Source organism: Giraffa tippelskirchi, chromosome 3 (genome assembly GCF_054371585.1).
Source record: "Giraffa tippelskirchi isolate mGirTip1 chromosome 3, T2T-mGirTip1v1.2.pri, whole genome shotgun sequence".
NCBI classification, from domain to species: Eukaryota; Metazoa; Chordata; class Mammalia; order Artiodactyla; family Giraffidae; genus Giraffa; species Giraffa tippelskirchi.
In genome coordinates, this window is record NC_137277.1 from 131,526,779 (window position 1) to 131,543,240 (window position 16,462).

Consider the following 16,462-nt stretch of genomic DNA (forward strand, 5'->3'; position numbering starts at 1 on the left):
TTCTTAGTACTGTAACTTTTTTGCAACACTCCTTTCAGACTTGTTAAAATCAAAATAAATACTTTTCTGATTCTTCTCTGTTAAAACCGCACCATAACAAAATACTTATACTTTTTTATTCTTTTCCTAACAAGAAGGTTAAATATTTTACTGCTTGATATTTATAAAAACACTGAACATGATTTCATAACTGGTTCTATTGTAATATGATATTCTAATATGAATACCAAATCATAGATGTATTATATGTTAATATCACATGCAGGTGACTTCCTTTATTTGTATGTGTTAATGCTTTAATATTTTGAGCATATCAGATTTTAAGAAATACACAGATAGTTACACCTGCATCTTCGTTCTTTTTTTTCCCAGAGTGGTTCCCAATACGTTTTATTTTATTTTTTCAATTTTATTTAAAGTTTTTAAAAAATTTTTATTTTGTATTGTAGTATAGTTGATTAACAATGTTGTGTTAGTTTCAGGTGGACAACAAAGTGATTCAGTTACACATATACATATTTATTCTTTTTCAAATTCTTTTTCCATTTTAGTTATTACAGAATGTTAAACAGAACTCCTTGTGCAATATAGTAAGCCTTTGTTGTTATCTATTTTAAATATAGCAGTGTGTACATGTCAGTTGCAAACTCCCAGTCTATCCCTGCCCCTCAGCTTTCCCCATTGATAACCATGTTTGTTCTCTAAGTCTGTGAGTCTGTTTCTGTTTTGTAAATGAGTTCATTTTTATCATCTTTTTAAGATTCCACGTGATAAGGGGTATTGTGTGATACTTACCTTTCTCTGTCTGACTTACTTCACTTGGTAATATGATCACTGGTCAGATAGTTCTTCATTTTATATATACATAATTAAAGTGTGAAATTGTTTTAATCGGTTATCTTATAAAACAAGTATGTATTATACAGTGACTAATAGAGCTAAATTCCAATATGACGGGCCCCAAAGCAGTGTCATGTTTCTTTTGTTGTGCTGGAATTGTATGAATCCTCTTTGAAATAATAAGTCATCACTAGGATGAGGTTTTTATTAATACTTTTTTAATGATCCTACTAGCTCTGAAAGACTAAGCTTTTCTGGGATTATGGTAATCTGATGCATATCTGTCAAAATACCCTGGTGGTTTTTAGCAATTATTTAATTATTCTGTTAGAGTATTAGAGAATTCTAGAATGCTTGCTCACTCCTTGGGATTTCGGTTGGCAGTATAAATAGAAAAGGTTTCTCCTTAAGGTTGCTTTTTAAGCAATAATAAATATTAATTTATTTTATTTTTCTGATACATCAGTTCTTTGAATTGCTTCCAGACTTTTTCAGTGGTCATGTAATATCTAAGAAAAAAAAGAAAAAAATGTACCCATGCAACAGAAAAATAAGATGCCATGGTCAGAAAATAAATTTACCACATTGCAAACACTGATGACGTGTGGTATTTTTTTCTCTGAAATTTCCACACTCAACAGGAAACATAGACAGCAAGCTTGAGTGGGTGGGTCTCTGAGGTTAAAACTGTTAATAAAATAAAATACCTTGAAATTTAGTTTTAAATGCAAAGCGTTTCCATCCATGTTTAGTTTATTAACAGCAGTGAAGTGTTCTGATGCTTTACATTCGGTAAGTATAACTAGATTTTTTTTTCCTCCTTCAAATAACTCTTTCCCTCTTTTAGAAAACGAAAATAGGTGATCTCTGATTGTTGTTAGTGAGCTCACTTAAACAGTTTACATTTAATAATCTAACATGTGAGTAATCTATTTATTACATTAAGAATTAGCATTAATAGAAAAGCTATAAATACTATTTATTGTAATCTTTATTTCAATTTAAAAAAATCTAATACATGAGATTATATACTTTTTTGTGAATGATGAGGCAGGCTAAATAGTATACTGAGTTATTTTCAAATCAGAAAATCCTGTAATTTAAACTCATGATAATGGGAAGTGTTTATGTTTAAATTACTTCAAAATCACTTATGAAAAGTAAAATCTGAGTCAATGATTTTTTTTTTGATTGATAACATTACTTCTCTTTTAGAAAACTTTCAGTGTTCTTAAGGAGATGTCAGTCAACTATATTTCAATTTAAAAAAAAGAAAAAAAGCAATGTCATTGGCCAATGTAAAAATATTTTGGCCATGAGTACATGAACTGATAGAGCATTTGTGTGGTTTGAATTCAGAAGTAAAGTTATTTGTGATTTAGTAAAATTAATAAACAAACATTGCACTGAAAATTTACATACTCATAGGTCATTTCAGAAGGTAGGGAAGGACCTTAGGAGTATATATTTTACAAGTAAATTTAGGTATTTAGATGTAGAAGCCTAAGTGGTTTGTCTAAGGAAGGTCAAAGCTAGGATTGATGGTCCCCACTCATTATTTTAATACTTTCTACTGTGTATGTAAATTTTCTTGGGTACTCTTGGTCAGTATTACCATGCTTTTTAAATCTGGTCTGTGTGCTTCAGTGAATTTATTACTGAAATATAAAACTACCTGAGTTTAGAAGATGATATAGTATGTGTTTTTATGTAATTTACTTCATTGCATTAATCTTCATATGACTCTGCATGTCAAAAAGCTAGGCATTTAAATAGATATCATGTATGTTTCATAAACTTTGGCCACTTTTTGAATTTGTATAACAAATGACTTCAATTGTTAATTTACCTAAAATTCTAAGGGTTTTTGTTCGCTGCAAAGATCACTTAGTCTCTTTATCACTGTAGTAACTGACCATATGGAGATGGCAATGGCACCCCACTCCAGTACTCTTGCCTGGAAAATCCCGTGGACGGAGGAGCCTGGTAGGCTGCAGTCTATGGGGTTGCGAAGAGTCGGACACGACTGAGCGACTTCACTTTCACTTTCCTGTGTTGGAGAAGGAAATGGCAACCCACTCCAGTGTTCTTGTCTGGAGAATCCCAGGGACGGGAGAGCCTGGTGGGCTGCTGTCTATGGGGTCGCACAGAGTCGGACATGACAGAAGCGACTTAGCAGCAGCAGAAGCAGCCCCACCATGAGACAAAATAGTTAACTTTCTAAATGTTTCCTAAAGAAGAAAAAAATCCACTGGCCTACTGTATTTAAAAGGGGAAAATTTAAATAAAATATACACAGCGTTTTTGTCTTATCCTCACTAAAGCAGAGGATCAGGGTTTCAGTTTAAGGACACCCAGGAAATGATACGTTAGAAATTAAAACATCCCAAGATAAGAGTCACAGAAACTGTGGAAAAGAGACAGACAATGCCTATAATACTGAAAGCATCTGGGAAAACTTGCTAACCAGCTGTTCCGTTGTTTTTTTCTTTACCGTCCTTGCTTTGTTCTCTTTTTTCTCCTCTTCCTTATTCTCTTTCCTTCTTTTTCTTAGCCTTCTTTCTTCATATAAAGCTGATTTACTGTTGTAAGAAATTGTTTGGTAAATAGCCTCCAAATGCATTGATTTCTTACAAGTAAAAGCATTATGTTTACTCATCTAGACTATGATCTATCAAGATGATTTCTAAGGTTTGGTATATAGTTTGGGGTTTAAAAATAAACATTTTTACATATTATTTAAATTGTTACTCCAGATCCCCAAGTAAGCCCTTGGCACGGAAATTAATGGATTGGGAAGTAGTCAGCAGAAATTCACTATCTGATGACAGGTTAGAAACACAGAGCCTTCCATCACGATCTCCACCAGGAACGCCTAACCAGTAAGTACATCAGGGGTACGTTTTGCTAGGTTTTAAATATTTGGCTGTATGTTTCCAGGGGCTTAACATCATAATATATAAATTTTAAATTGTTCGTTCAGGTATGATTTTCATTGCTCCAGGGCATTATTTTCTCTTATCTTGGAACTCCCTGTGTAAGCAGAGCAGAAAATAAACATGCTCACCTAACTACAAAGCTGACTTTCATCATCAGGTCACTGACCAATAAATCAAGATCTCTTAGTAGACTTAAAATCTGGGGGTATAGTTGTTGATGACATAATTCTTTTCCATGTATGTCTCCAGCATGGTTTCTAGGGGACCACATATTACTTGAATGTGCTAGGTGCTGTGATTTTGTTACTTAAGCTCCTACCCTGCTTCTGGGTTGCGACTGTCTGTGTTCTAGGAAACAGCGGTCTTCAGCCTCAGTTCCCACAGGTGCAGCCATAGCTCTGCTGAGGAGCACAGATATTCAACGGTTACTGTGAATATGTTTCATCCTAGCATTTCTCACAAAAGCTTGATGCTTGGGTGTAGGGAGTAATAATAATACACGTGTTCTGGCCAAAGATGTTATCTTAATTTTATAAAGTTAACAGATGTGTTGTATGTATGTGATTAAGATAATGATAACAAAATGACTGTCAGTTGACGGTTGAGTGTCAGTTGAATGTTGACTGTTCTTGTTAACCCAAAAAATATTTGAAGTTTGGCACGGAATATAATATTTAAAGAAGTTCCTTTGGACATAGTTTATGCACATTAATGTTCAATAAATGTGCACTAAATCCTAAAAGTTGTTTTGCTGATGAGTGTCAGTTTAAGAGTAAATTTCTACTGTAGTGGATGTAAAGTATGTTCATAAACCATTTGGTTCACAGCATGTTGTTTTCCTTACTACTAGAAATAAAATAGACTCAAAAGTTTCTTAGTATCTTGCTAAGTTATCTTTCTTACAATAGACTGCATATAAATTCAAAGGCTAATCAACTTGCTTGAAGAAGATCCCTAACCTGGTCTCTTTTCCAGCCAGCTTTTCTTGTCTCCAGTACCCCTCTAAACAATTACAGAAAATTGTAGAAAACACAAGAAATTTAAACCAGATTTCTTGTGTTTTCTATAATTAATTAATTAATTTATTGTCACTAACTCTGGTCAAACTTTCTGGTAATAAAACAATTTTAGGTATGGTCTGACAAAAAAATTTTTTTCCTAAATTTTAAAGTGACTGTGTCTCTTATGAGGATGTAAATATTGTGTTCAGTATCTCTATTCTTAGAAATTATAGAAAGCCCCATTTATAAATGAAAGAATTTATTAAAGGATTAAAAAAGAGTTCAGACCAAGTATCAAAAGATATTTGTGAATTATTTATTCCTTTTATTTTGTAAATGGTGCTTAAGATGCAAATCTGTAGTGACTAAAACCTAGAAACATTAAGGTTGGCATAGATAATAGATAATTGAAATAGGTAAAATCCCCATGGCAGATTGCTAACTATAGCTCAGATCTTTGACTTCCTATTCTGTGTTCTTTCTGTTTACCCCATACTGTCTTTGTCAGAGACTCAGCTTAGTAAAATGTGGTTAGTCTTAAAAACACATACCCACTTTCTAATGCAATCATATAATTAAGAAACTTGAAAATACTGAGGTAAAGCACATTTTCACTCAGTTTCTCTTCCCCTTCTCATAGTCGAAATTCTGCATTCACTCAAGAGGGAACCCGGTTGCGGCCATCTTCAGTGGGTCATCTGGTGGGCCACATGGTCCACACTTCCCCAAGCGAGGCCTTCGGGAATCATCACTCTCCATCTTCCACACAAGCTAATAGCATTGTTTTGGAATCATCACCGTAAGGCTTTTTTCATTTAGCTTCCTTTTTATAAATAATAATGCCCCAAATTGTTTCATTTGAAATAATCTGGGGAATTATGGTATTTGATACAAGATTTTATTTGTACAATGTTTTAAAAATTCATATATTTGTAAATGTGCTTATGTGAAGGTCTTGGTGGCCCCTCACTTCACAGAATCACTGTTATTATTTTTTTTGACTCCGTATATTCTTGAACTTTAGTTCATACCGTTACATATTTCTGTAGTTTAATGTATCACTGTGGTCCAGCAGTAAGGTGATGAAAGGTAGAATTTTCTTAATTTTTCTTAAGAATTTTCTTAATATTTTTCAGGAAAGGAGCCATAAGGATAAATAGGCAGTATTGGGGGAAATTAAGTAGCAAGGGAAAATATCACACCGACAGGAAGTTGTAGAAAGCATGCATGTACCATTTCTAAAATTCATTTCTATCTCATTACAAACTGCGTAAATTAAACTTCATAACTCAATATGTCAGTTTAATGCTAACATGCTTACCTCATATTAATAGGCAGTTTCCTGATTTATTGGTTCATATAATGCAGTTAATTCATATGGAAGTAAAAACAGTGCACAAATTAGGGAAAAGATACTTTATAAGATAATAGATAAGATTCATTAATTGTTGAGAAGGAAAAAGAGGTTTAAAATATAGTGAAAGTGAACAGGGTTAAAGAAAGGGTGGGTCTAAATGATGGAAAGATGGAGAGCAGGTGTAGTGTTGTGCTCCAGGAAAGCCTGCCTGGTCCAGAGGAGCCACTGCTGTCCTCAGTGTGTGGCCAGCAGGGAAGGTGGCCAAGCTGTCAAGACCACTGGATGGTTAGTCTGGCTAATGTGTATCTGCATAAAAGATTTTGACTGTGTATGTACTTTGTAAAGGATGGAGGAATAGAAAGATACACACTGCACACCATGGAGTGTGCCCTCTGTGCACTGTGGATGGACGAGAGTTAAGATTGGTGGAAATTTATAATGTTTTATCACTTTAAAAATCATAACTCTAACCTTTTTGTTTCATTTTAAATAATAAGCATGTATTTTCTACTTCTGAAACTTTAAGAAGTGTACAATAATTAAGGATGTGATTGAAATGCCAACTGATTAAATTTTAGAATGACATGCTTTCAGCACATGAAAGCTGACCACATAGAGGAAGGACAAAGCCCATCTCATTATAGACAGATCAGTGTCACTCCTGGGGCCTGACCACATTATCTCAGTCTGGTTTTTGAAGGGCCGTTTTCATGGAGACACATACACATCTGCATACACATACAGTTGAGTATTTCCTTTTGTGAATTGTATAGATTCACAAATCCCCCAAATCACTTACCCTCTTCAGAGTACCTTTGTTATCTTTTCCTGACCTGAAATGGAAAAGCAGGTTTGGTATAGGCTGGAACCATGCAGAGTGTTTGCTTCCTCTGCCCAGTCCACAAGAATTTCAGATGTTTGGGGCTTTCTCTTTGGATGTGTATTTATGAAGCCTATGTGTTTGTATTCAGTTTTGAATCTATAGTACTGAGTCTGAAGTTCAGCCAATTTAATGAGAGGGTTCTGAAAAGACAGCATAATGGTAAACTAATAATAGTAACTAACATTAGTAGCTTACAGTCAGCTTTTTCATAAATTATCTCACTATTCTACTCAAGAGAACTCAATAAAATAGAAAAGATATATAACCCCACTTTATAGAAGAGAAAAAGCCACACTTAAAGCATTTGTTCCAAATTACAGAACTAAATTTTTCAGATTTTCTTACCTGAGCCAGTCTGTAGAACTTTGTATCTTGGACAAGGCTTTGTTGATATTTTTTTTTCCATTTAGAGGAAATATTTTTCAGCGTGGACTCCATAGATTTTAGTTTTACATTGGTCAAATGTGAAAAGAGCTCAAGCAATATGTTGGATTAAGCACAGAACATCTTAGTGTAGTGCATGGAAATAGATGTTGAGCTAGCTCACCAGTTCCCTGGTTTTTGAATGAGTTCATGGGAGTTATGGTGAGTCCTGACTTGGGTCACTGGGTGAGCTTACCCGCTTCACAGGAGAAAATGATATTAACTCACAGGTGTGTTTATTGTGGAAACAAATAGGAGGCTGTTTTATTGCTTAGAATAAAGTTACCATTTATAGGCAGGGGTGATTGAAACTACATCCTACCATTTCCTTCCTTTCTTTAAATGTTCCACAGAAAATCAGACTGTTTTTAGTTCTTAATTTTTCTAAGATAAGCATTAGCCCTAAACTACTTTTAAAGTACCTAACAGATTTTTAAAAAATAAATTCACACCACAATACCAATATGTAACATGGAGGTTCAATTATTTCTAAAAAATAATTGGCAGAGCATGTGAATGGGAGATGGATAAATTTTTTTTTTATTACAGATTGCTACAGGCTACAGTAGAGAACTGTTTTGACTGCAGAGTAAGCAAATCAAATCACTGCTGTTGTTGAAGCATTCATGAGGAAATTTAAAACTGACTTGACTGAAATAAGTCAGAAAAGTTTTTACCCACTTGGCTTGATTGACAATTTTAATAACTCTTCTGCTGCTGTGTTACAATATGCCTGTAACAGCAAAGTGCACTTAAGTATAACATTTTCATCTTTTGCTCTTCACATAACATTTTCCAAAATGTCAGAGTTTAAGATAAGCAAATTATTGAAAATTGGGCATTGGAACACTTGTAGAGTCACATTCCTGTCTCTCCTTTTTTCTTAACATCCAAAAGTTAAGACGGGTGGTAATTTGTCCATAAATTTTTTTATGTGGGTAAAATGTGAACAGTATGTGTTTCAAGTCCTTGTTCCCATCCAGCCCCCACCGTGGATCATTTTAGGCAAGTTCTTGGTTTCGGATATATCAAAAACCTTTTGCATTAGGAATATGTTATCAATTAAAGTAAATATGGATGTTGTTAGAGCCCTGATCTTGTATTCTGTTCATTTTAAATATAAACAGTTTCTGGTAGAATTTAAGATACTACCATTTATAAGCAAAATGGAATGAAAGAAAATAGTCATGCTCAGCATTTGCTCTGATAAGGTCTGTTGAAGCCTCAGATACTAGTAGATAGGAGGGTTGCTTAGTTTTTGTCTATCTTAAAAACTGGCTTCTGAGCAGCATTTCATTTGAAGAAGAGTACACTGCTACAGGTTTGCATGCATGTTAAGTTGCTTCAGTCATGTCCAACTCTTTGTGGCTCCATGGACTGTAGACTGTCAGGCTCCTGTGTCCATGGGGTTCTCCAGACAAGAATACTGGAGTGGGTTGCCATGGCCTTCTCTAAGGGATCTTCCCAACTCAGGGATCCAACCCCAGTCTCTGGCAGGCGGGTTTTTTACCACTAGCACCACCTGAGAAGCCCATAAAGTATGTGTACCATGTGTGCGTGCTACAGGTTAAGAAACCCCTGATTTAAAATAACTTTCCTCCTGCTTTTTGCAGTTGTTTTCTTTGAGGTGCAACTATAACTTAGTGTTAAGAGCACAAGCTCTGGATTCAGACTGGGTTTAAAACTTGGTTCCACCACTTCTAATTATGTGACCTTGAGTGAGTTGTTTTATGTCTGTAAGCCTTAATTTCCTTGTTTGTAAAAGCAGGACGATCATATCTACCTCATAGGACTGCTATGAACATTTAATGAGATGCTTATTAGTAGTTCAGCAGAGGAAAATGTACTTAGTATATGTTAACTGTAATAAATACAAATACATCTTTCATTTAATTGGGGGTGTGTGTGTGTGTATACCAGCAGCTTTTAAGTATATTATCAACCCTTTGTTTGTCTGCATGTCTGAAGTATGGATATCCGGTTGAACACAATGAGGAATTCCCCAAATTCTTAACTTCATCATTCAGTTCCTAATCACCAGATACTGCAGATTTCATAATCTTCAAATGTTAAATCTAGTTCCCTGAGCTATTCTCTCCTAGACTGCCCCATTCCAGTCTTGTCTAATGAGTCACTGTGTCTTTGTCCTACCTCTTCAATTCCTTTTGACTAGTCCTCAAAGCTTTGCTTTCCCTCTGCTTCTCTGAACTACTGGCACTGATCACTTTGCCTGCAGGCTCAGTGTAACCCAGCTCCCATGTCAGTCTTGATCCAGTCTAGCCTGCAAATACTCGACTGCTCTAGGACAAGGAAATGAAAGAACCAAAGAAGGTTTGATGTAAGAGTATTGAGCCGCGGGGCCTCAGGATTCACCGTGTGAGATGCTGTACCTGTGAGAGCAGGACTAAGTGCAGGTCCCTGGGCTGTTTCACTGAAGTATGGTTACCTGCCATCCAGCTCTGGAAAAAGTTTCCAGGACTTGCATTTGGAAGCGAAGGTTGGAGACTTGGAGTTTGGTTGAAACCAGAAATCTCAGGTCTGGGACCTTGGTTCTGGAATAGATGCCTACTGATAAAATAATTTGACATTTTCAAGTGTATTCTTCTGTTAATCATATCCTGTGGAGAAGGAAATGGCAGCCCACTTCAGTATTCTTGCCTGGAGAATCAATCCCAAGGACAGAGGAGCCTGGCAGGCTACAGTTCATGGGGTCACAAGAGTCGGGCACGACTTAGTGACTAAACCATCACCACCACCACCACCAATCATATCCTGGGGAGTTTCTATACACTTTAATTGTCTTGAGCATAAATCAGTAATCAGTCTGAAATGGTGTTTGCTTTGAAATACTCTAAATGTTACTATAAATTAGCCAAAATATCAAGAAGCCTGAATTTTGAACCAGAATTTTATCTGTATCTCACAGAAGTATGACAGGGGTAAATGCCTAATGGAAGACAGGTGACACTAGTGATTGTAATTGAATGAGACAAGAGCTTCTGGTATGTATCTTAGAAAATAAGAGCCTTAATAAAAAAGGAGCCACCATTTCTGTTAAGTTTGTGTCTACCAAGAGTATGGTTTTTGTTTTCTACTCTTAAATTAGAATAAACTTTATACTTATATGTATGAAAGGTGTATTGGTATGGTTAAACTTTTGGCAGCATTTTTTTTTTAATTTACACTTTTCAGGGATAATCCTGTTCATTTTTCTCTTTTATGAGTAATTACAATAATCTCTTTGGGATTATATTTTCTATACTGTCTGTATGATCAATTTTTTTCCCAGCTCCCATACTTAAAGCCAAATGATTACCTCTACTTGTAAGACCCCAGCCACAGCCCTGATCCCTCTTCTTATTTTGGTTCGTATTTCCCAAGTCCAGTCTAAACTACCTGATAGTAGATGCTGGTCTTCCTTTAAGTTACAGGTCCCTTCTTTCAGATGCTAGCTGTTATTCCTTGTAGGGCTTCATTCCACTATATTGCCTGGTTGTCCTTCTAGAGTATGTATGTGATGTCTCTTCATTCTGTTTTCCTTGGCAGTTTTTGTTTGTTTTTGTTTTGGCCTAGAAATAGAAGCTTTTTAAAGAACTGGCCTATTTCATGATATTATTTCAAATGTATTATAATTTTAAATTACAGTACACAGTTTACCTATGAAAGTCATCTTCCAGTGGAGGCCAACTTCCTATTGCTAGAGGGAGTGGGGGAGGGGTGGGCTGGCTCATCCGTGTGTGGTTGTGTGGGGCGGCCCCGGAGCGGCTGACCCTCTGCCTGCAGGGACCGGAGTCGCGAGGCGGCCGCCATGGCCGGGTTGGAGAGCCAACTCAAGAAAATGGTGTCCAAGTACAAATACAGAGACCTAACTGTATGTGAAACTGCTAACATTATTACTTTATACAAAGATCTCAAACCTGTATTGGATTCATATGTTTTTAATGATGGCAGTTCCAGGGAACTAATGAACCTTACTGGAACAATTCCTGTGCCTTATAGAGGTAATACATACAATATTCCAATCTGCCTGTGGCTGCTGGACACATCCGTATAATCCCCCTATCTGTTTCGTTAACCCTACTAGTTCAATGACTGTTAAAACAGGAAAGCATGTGGATGCTAATGGGAAGATATATCTTCCTTATCTACATGAATGGAAGCACCCACACTCAGACTTATTGGGGCTTATTCAATTCATGATTGTGGTGTTTCAATTCATGATTGTGGTGTTTGGAGATGAACCTCCAGTCTTCTCTCGTCCTATTGTTTCAGCATCCTATCCACTATACCAGGCAACAGGGCCACCAAATACTTCCTACATGCTAGGCATGCCAAGTGGGATTTCTGCATACCCATCCAGGTACCCTCCCAATCCCAGTGGTTACCCAGGCTGTCCTTACCCACCTGGTGGTCAGTATCCTGCCACAACAAGTTCCCAGTACCCTTTCCAGCCTCTTGTGACCACTGTTGGTCCCAGTAGGGATGGCACAATCAGCGAGGACACTCTCCAAGCCTCTCTCATCTCACCGGTCAGTGACAGACTGAGATGGCAGATGAAGGAGGAAATGGATCGTGCCCAAGCAGAACTCAATGCCTTGAAATGAACAGAGGCAGACCTGAAAAAAGGTCACCAGAAACTCGAAGAGATGGTTACCTGTTTAGATCAAGAAGTAGCTGAGGTTGATAAAAACATAGAACTTTTGAGAAAGAAGAAGAGCTCAGTTCTGTTCTGGAGAAAATGGAAAATCAATCTGAAAACAATGATATTGATGAAGTTATCATTCCCACAGCCCCACTATACAAACAGATCCTAAGTCTATATGCAGAGGAAAATGCTATTGAAGACACTATTTTTTACTTGGGAGAAGCTTTGAGGTGGGGAGTAATAGACCTAGATGTCTTCCTAAAGCATGTACTTCTTCTGTCCCGTAAACAGTTCCAGCTAAGGGCACTAATGCAGAAAGCAAGAGACTGCCGGTCTCAGTGACCTCTACTGACTTCTCTGATACCAGATGGCGATTGAACTCTTCTAAAGTATTCTTTTCTTCTCTTCCTTTCTCTTATATCAGTAGATGCCCCAAATAAGTTATTGCAGTTTATCATTCGAGTGTAAAATATTTTGAATCAATAATATATTTTCTGTTTTCTTTTGGTAAAGACTGGCTTTTATTAATGCACTTTCTATCCTCTGTAAACTCTTTTTGTGCTGAATGTTGGGACTGACTATGCTAAATAAAATTTGTTGCGTTAAAAAAAAAGTCATCTTCCTAGATAATTGTTTAAGTAATAGATTGACTGCATGTAATACTTCCACATTAAATATGAACAAGGAAGTTACTTCTTAAAATAAGATGAGTTAATATGGGTATGTTTTTAATATGTAATTGATAGCTTTTGCCCAGAATAAGAATTTTAAGAGTCTTTGTTTATATTCTTGATTACTTTCATACACTGTAGAAAGATAGGTAGGTAGAAAGAAAGAAGAGAGAGTGAATGTTTGGTTATTAAAGTTGAAAAAATAAAAAGGGTAATTGCTGCCAGGATTACTGGGAGAGCACATAATTAGTTTGTGAAAGTTCCCCAACCAACTATAATAACCCTCTGCAATAATCAGGCTTGTGGAGAGCCTGTCTGTCTCACTCTCTGTGAAGTTACTTTAGCAAGAAAGTTACATAAAACAATGAAAGAAGACAGATAGTCCTATCCTGAAATCCAGAATTGTATTGTCTTTTCCTCTCTGAGGTCTTGCCTAGTCCTCCCAGCCTGCACTGTATTCTCCTCACCTTTTCTTTAGAGTTCGACTCAAATCCCAACTCAAGCCAGTACACTTAAACTCTCTTCCTTCCTGTGTCTTCCTGCAGACTCTGAACAAGTAAACGAGAAGGTATATTCAGATACCCACCAGAGTCTGGGTGGGATTTACACGAACTGGAATGCCCATGGTAACCTAAAGGCAGCAGCTATCACTTGGCTTTGTTCAGTTGTTAACAGCTTGTAATGCTGGTCCATTCTTTCCAGAGCTTCCAAGTTTTTCATTCTGGAAATCCAGATTTGTAATTTTTTTAATGTAGTCAACTCACAGTTTTACAGTGAACAGGCCAAATGTCTGTTAGCTACAATTGGCCCACAAGCCATGAATTTGCAGCCACTGTTCTTGGACAATGATTTCAAATCAAAATGAGTGTTAGTTGTTTAGTCGTGTCCAACTCTTTGCGACCCAATGGCCTGTAGCCTGCCAGGCTCCTCTGTTCATGGAATTCTCCAGGCAAGAAGACTGGAGTGGGTTGCCATTTCCTTCTCTAGGTTCTAATCAAAAGCACATAATAAAAATCACATCTATAGTTTTTGGACTGTATACCCCTAGTCTCTAACCCCGGAAATGCAGATTCAGCAGTTACCAGAATGTCCCATGTTGTCAGTGTGTCAGTGCTGTCCCCTCTTGTAACTGAGTGCTGCCACTGTGATGCCCCTGCCCACCAGGCGTGGCTCACTTAGATACCGTGCTGCCCATCAGGCTTGTGTTTGTCCCTGTTGTTTGTCTTGGCACTATGTTTAGACAGTTAGCTGAACCAAGAATAAAGAAAGTTGCTCTGACTCCATTCCCACCTGCTCTTAATCCTTTCCTCTTGCCAAGACCTTTAGTTTTAATATGAAATACTTCCCAGGTGTGACAGCCATATGCAAAACTAAAGAAAAGCTTCTCTTCACCTTGCCCACATGGTTATACTTAGTCCTAAAGAAGAGATGAGACCTATTGATTAATCCATGTGAAGTCCAGTGACTTCTGGTTTTCGTGAAGTCTTGGAGTATTTTGATCAACTGCTTTTTAGAAATGTCGTATCTGAGGCTCTGCCAAGGTTGCCTATAGTTACCTGTCCTAATCCCCTACAGCAGGCCATGGTGGAGGCACACATCTCTATTGTAATCTGTGAGGACATTTTCTTGGACCACCAGTCCTTGAATGTATTGGATCTTAGAGGCTTGAGTTCTTGGCAGTTGAAATTAGTAGAATAAAAACTAGTATGTCTAGGACCTGGAATCTCAGTCATCAAGGTAGACCTCAGAGAAGCTTTTGCTGAAATGGGGAGATATGTTCTCTGATGCAGTCTTTATAGACTTACCAGAATTTAGAGCATTTTGAGCCCTGAAGACTTCCATGTAGACCGCTGAGTGGTCGTTATTGTTAATCTGCATATTTAGCGAGTATAATTTATACTAAATTAGAAGAGCTATATTTTCTCTTAAGAGAAGTTAGACCATTCACTGTTAATCCTGGCTGACTACCTTGGCACTAAGCAGGTTTTAGCATCACTACTATATCTACCAGGTGTCTAGCAGCAAGTCTCTCAACAAGTTCACAGCTTCTCTACCAAGAGCAGCATGTCTTCAAGAGCCACTCTGGCAGTAACCTCTGTGTCAGTTATCTTGGACCAAATTATGCCATGGTAGCAGATTCTCCCCACTCACAGTAATGTACAACAAGGATTCTTTCTCCCTTACGTTCCGTATACATCATGGATCACCTGTGGCTCTGCTCCATGTCATGGTCATTTAAGACTCAGGCTGACAGCAGCCCCTGTTGGGACATGGCTGGTCTCCTGCCTGAGGGAAGAGAGAAACACAAACACAAAGCTTCCCTTCAGAAGTGACTACTCATATTTCATTGGCCAGAGCACATCGTATAGTCCTTCCTGATGTCAGCCAGGGAGGAGTGGAGGGTACGATTCTCCTCCTTGCAGGCCTTGTAGATGTGTCTTTAGCATTTGTCTGTAGCCTGCCCAGATTACCACAGCAGCAGCCATGAGGTTGACACAGCAGCTGTCAACTCTCTCACCTGTCCTTAGGCAGTGGGATAAAAATTCTCTTATTTTCCCAAAGGACCTCTTGCTACCTCTGAGATAAATAAAAACCCCACTGATGGTCAGTTTTCCTCTTCCAGGTCCCTTCAAGTCCAGGACTTCTATGGACACAGGCTTTCTGGGGTCCAAGTTGAACCACTGGTTCCCCCTTCTGGCCTTTGTGAAAAACTCACCTTTTACTGCATACACTGTGCTCCTTCCTAAAAGCTGCATTTTTAACCTTGAGGTTTCCCCGTCAGACTCAGTTTGTCAGCTCCTGCTGTTTCTGCCGCAGGCATCTGCTTTCTAATGTTAATTGGGTTTTTGCATCCTCACCTAAAATCAGGTTTTCCAACCCTGTCTTCTCCAGTTTTGTCTCCTCAGTGAACTCAGCACTCTTACCCATTGTGTTCACCACTTCCATAAATTGCATTTTATTTCCAAATAAAATGGGCAATCCCTTGCTTTCTAAGGTGGCACTGAGTATCTGTGGTATAGCTTGGTATCTGTGAACAGCTTGGCTCTCAGATCTCATCTGTCTGCCTGCCCATAGAACTCCACTGAAGACCTTAGAAAGGGGTTTTTGGAAATGTATGTACATTGTTACGGTAGATCAATAAATCTCTTCATAGGGATAGCCTTAAAGTATATTTTATTATTTATTATATAAACAATCTGTAGAATTGTTTACAGATTTGATGTTAAGAAATTGGATTACTTTAAACTTCAAAGTTAAGAAAGTTTTCATTAAACAGTGGCACTTGCAAATAAATATGGTATTTAAAGCTTGTCTCCTACTAGACATAGTAAATATCTGAGTTGCTTGACCGTAGCTTTTAAAATAACAATTCTATAAGACAGCTTCCAAAATACTTAATTTTTTCCCCTTCTTTTCCTAACTAGATCACAAGAGACTCCTGGAGATGGGCAGCCTCCAGCTTTACCACCCAAACAATCAAAGAAAAACAGTTGGAGCCAGATTCATTATTCACATTCTCAACAAGATCTGGAAAACCATGTTAAGGAAACATTTGATGTTCCATCGTCTCCTGAAAAATCTACTGTAAGTAGCTTCTTCAAATATTCTCCCATTTCTTTGAAAATGTTTAATTGTAAATGAAATTTCTTTTGTACCCTAGCCTGTTTTATCTGTAAATTATATTACAGTAGTTTCTCTTTTT

General features: G+C 37.3%; 1 protein-coding gene and 1 pseudogene across 16 annotated transcripts in view; both read left to right on the forward strand.

Annotated features, from left to right (window-relative positions):
• The window catches only part of PTPN4 (protein tyrosine phosphatase non-receptor type 4), a 272,678-nt gene that overhangs the window by 209,375 nt on the left and 46,841 nt on the right, over window positions 1–16,462 (forward strand). For 13 of the 16 annotated variants that reach the window (XR_014078556.1, XM_081575953.1, XM_081575955.1 and 10 more), the window contains 3 exons: window positions 3,597–3,722; window positions 5,421–5,579; window positions 16,185–16,344. Coding sequence is in view for 15 of the 16 variants with exons in the window: in XM_081575953.1 (XP_081432079.1) it covers window positions 3,597–3,722; window positions 5,421–5,579; window positions 16,185–16,344 (445 nt within the window). In the remaining variant the exon portion in view is untranslated. The remainder of the gene's footprint in view (window positions 1–3,596; window positions 3,723–5,420; window positions 5,580–16,184; window positions 16,345–16,462) is intronic. The other 3 variants (XM_081575964.1, XM_081575965.1, XM_081575966.1) reach the window with 2 other exon arrangements.
• On the forward strand, window positions 11,236–12,440 carry LOC145540805 (tumor susceptibility gene 101 protein pseudogene; annotated as a pseudogene).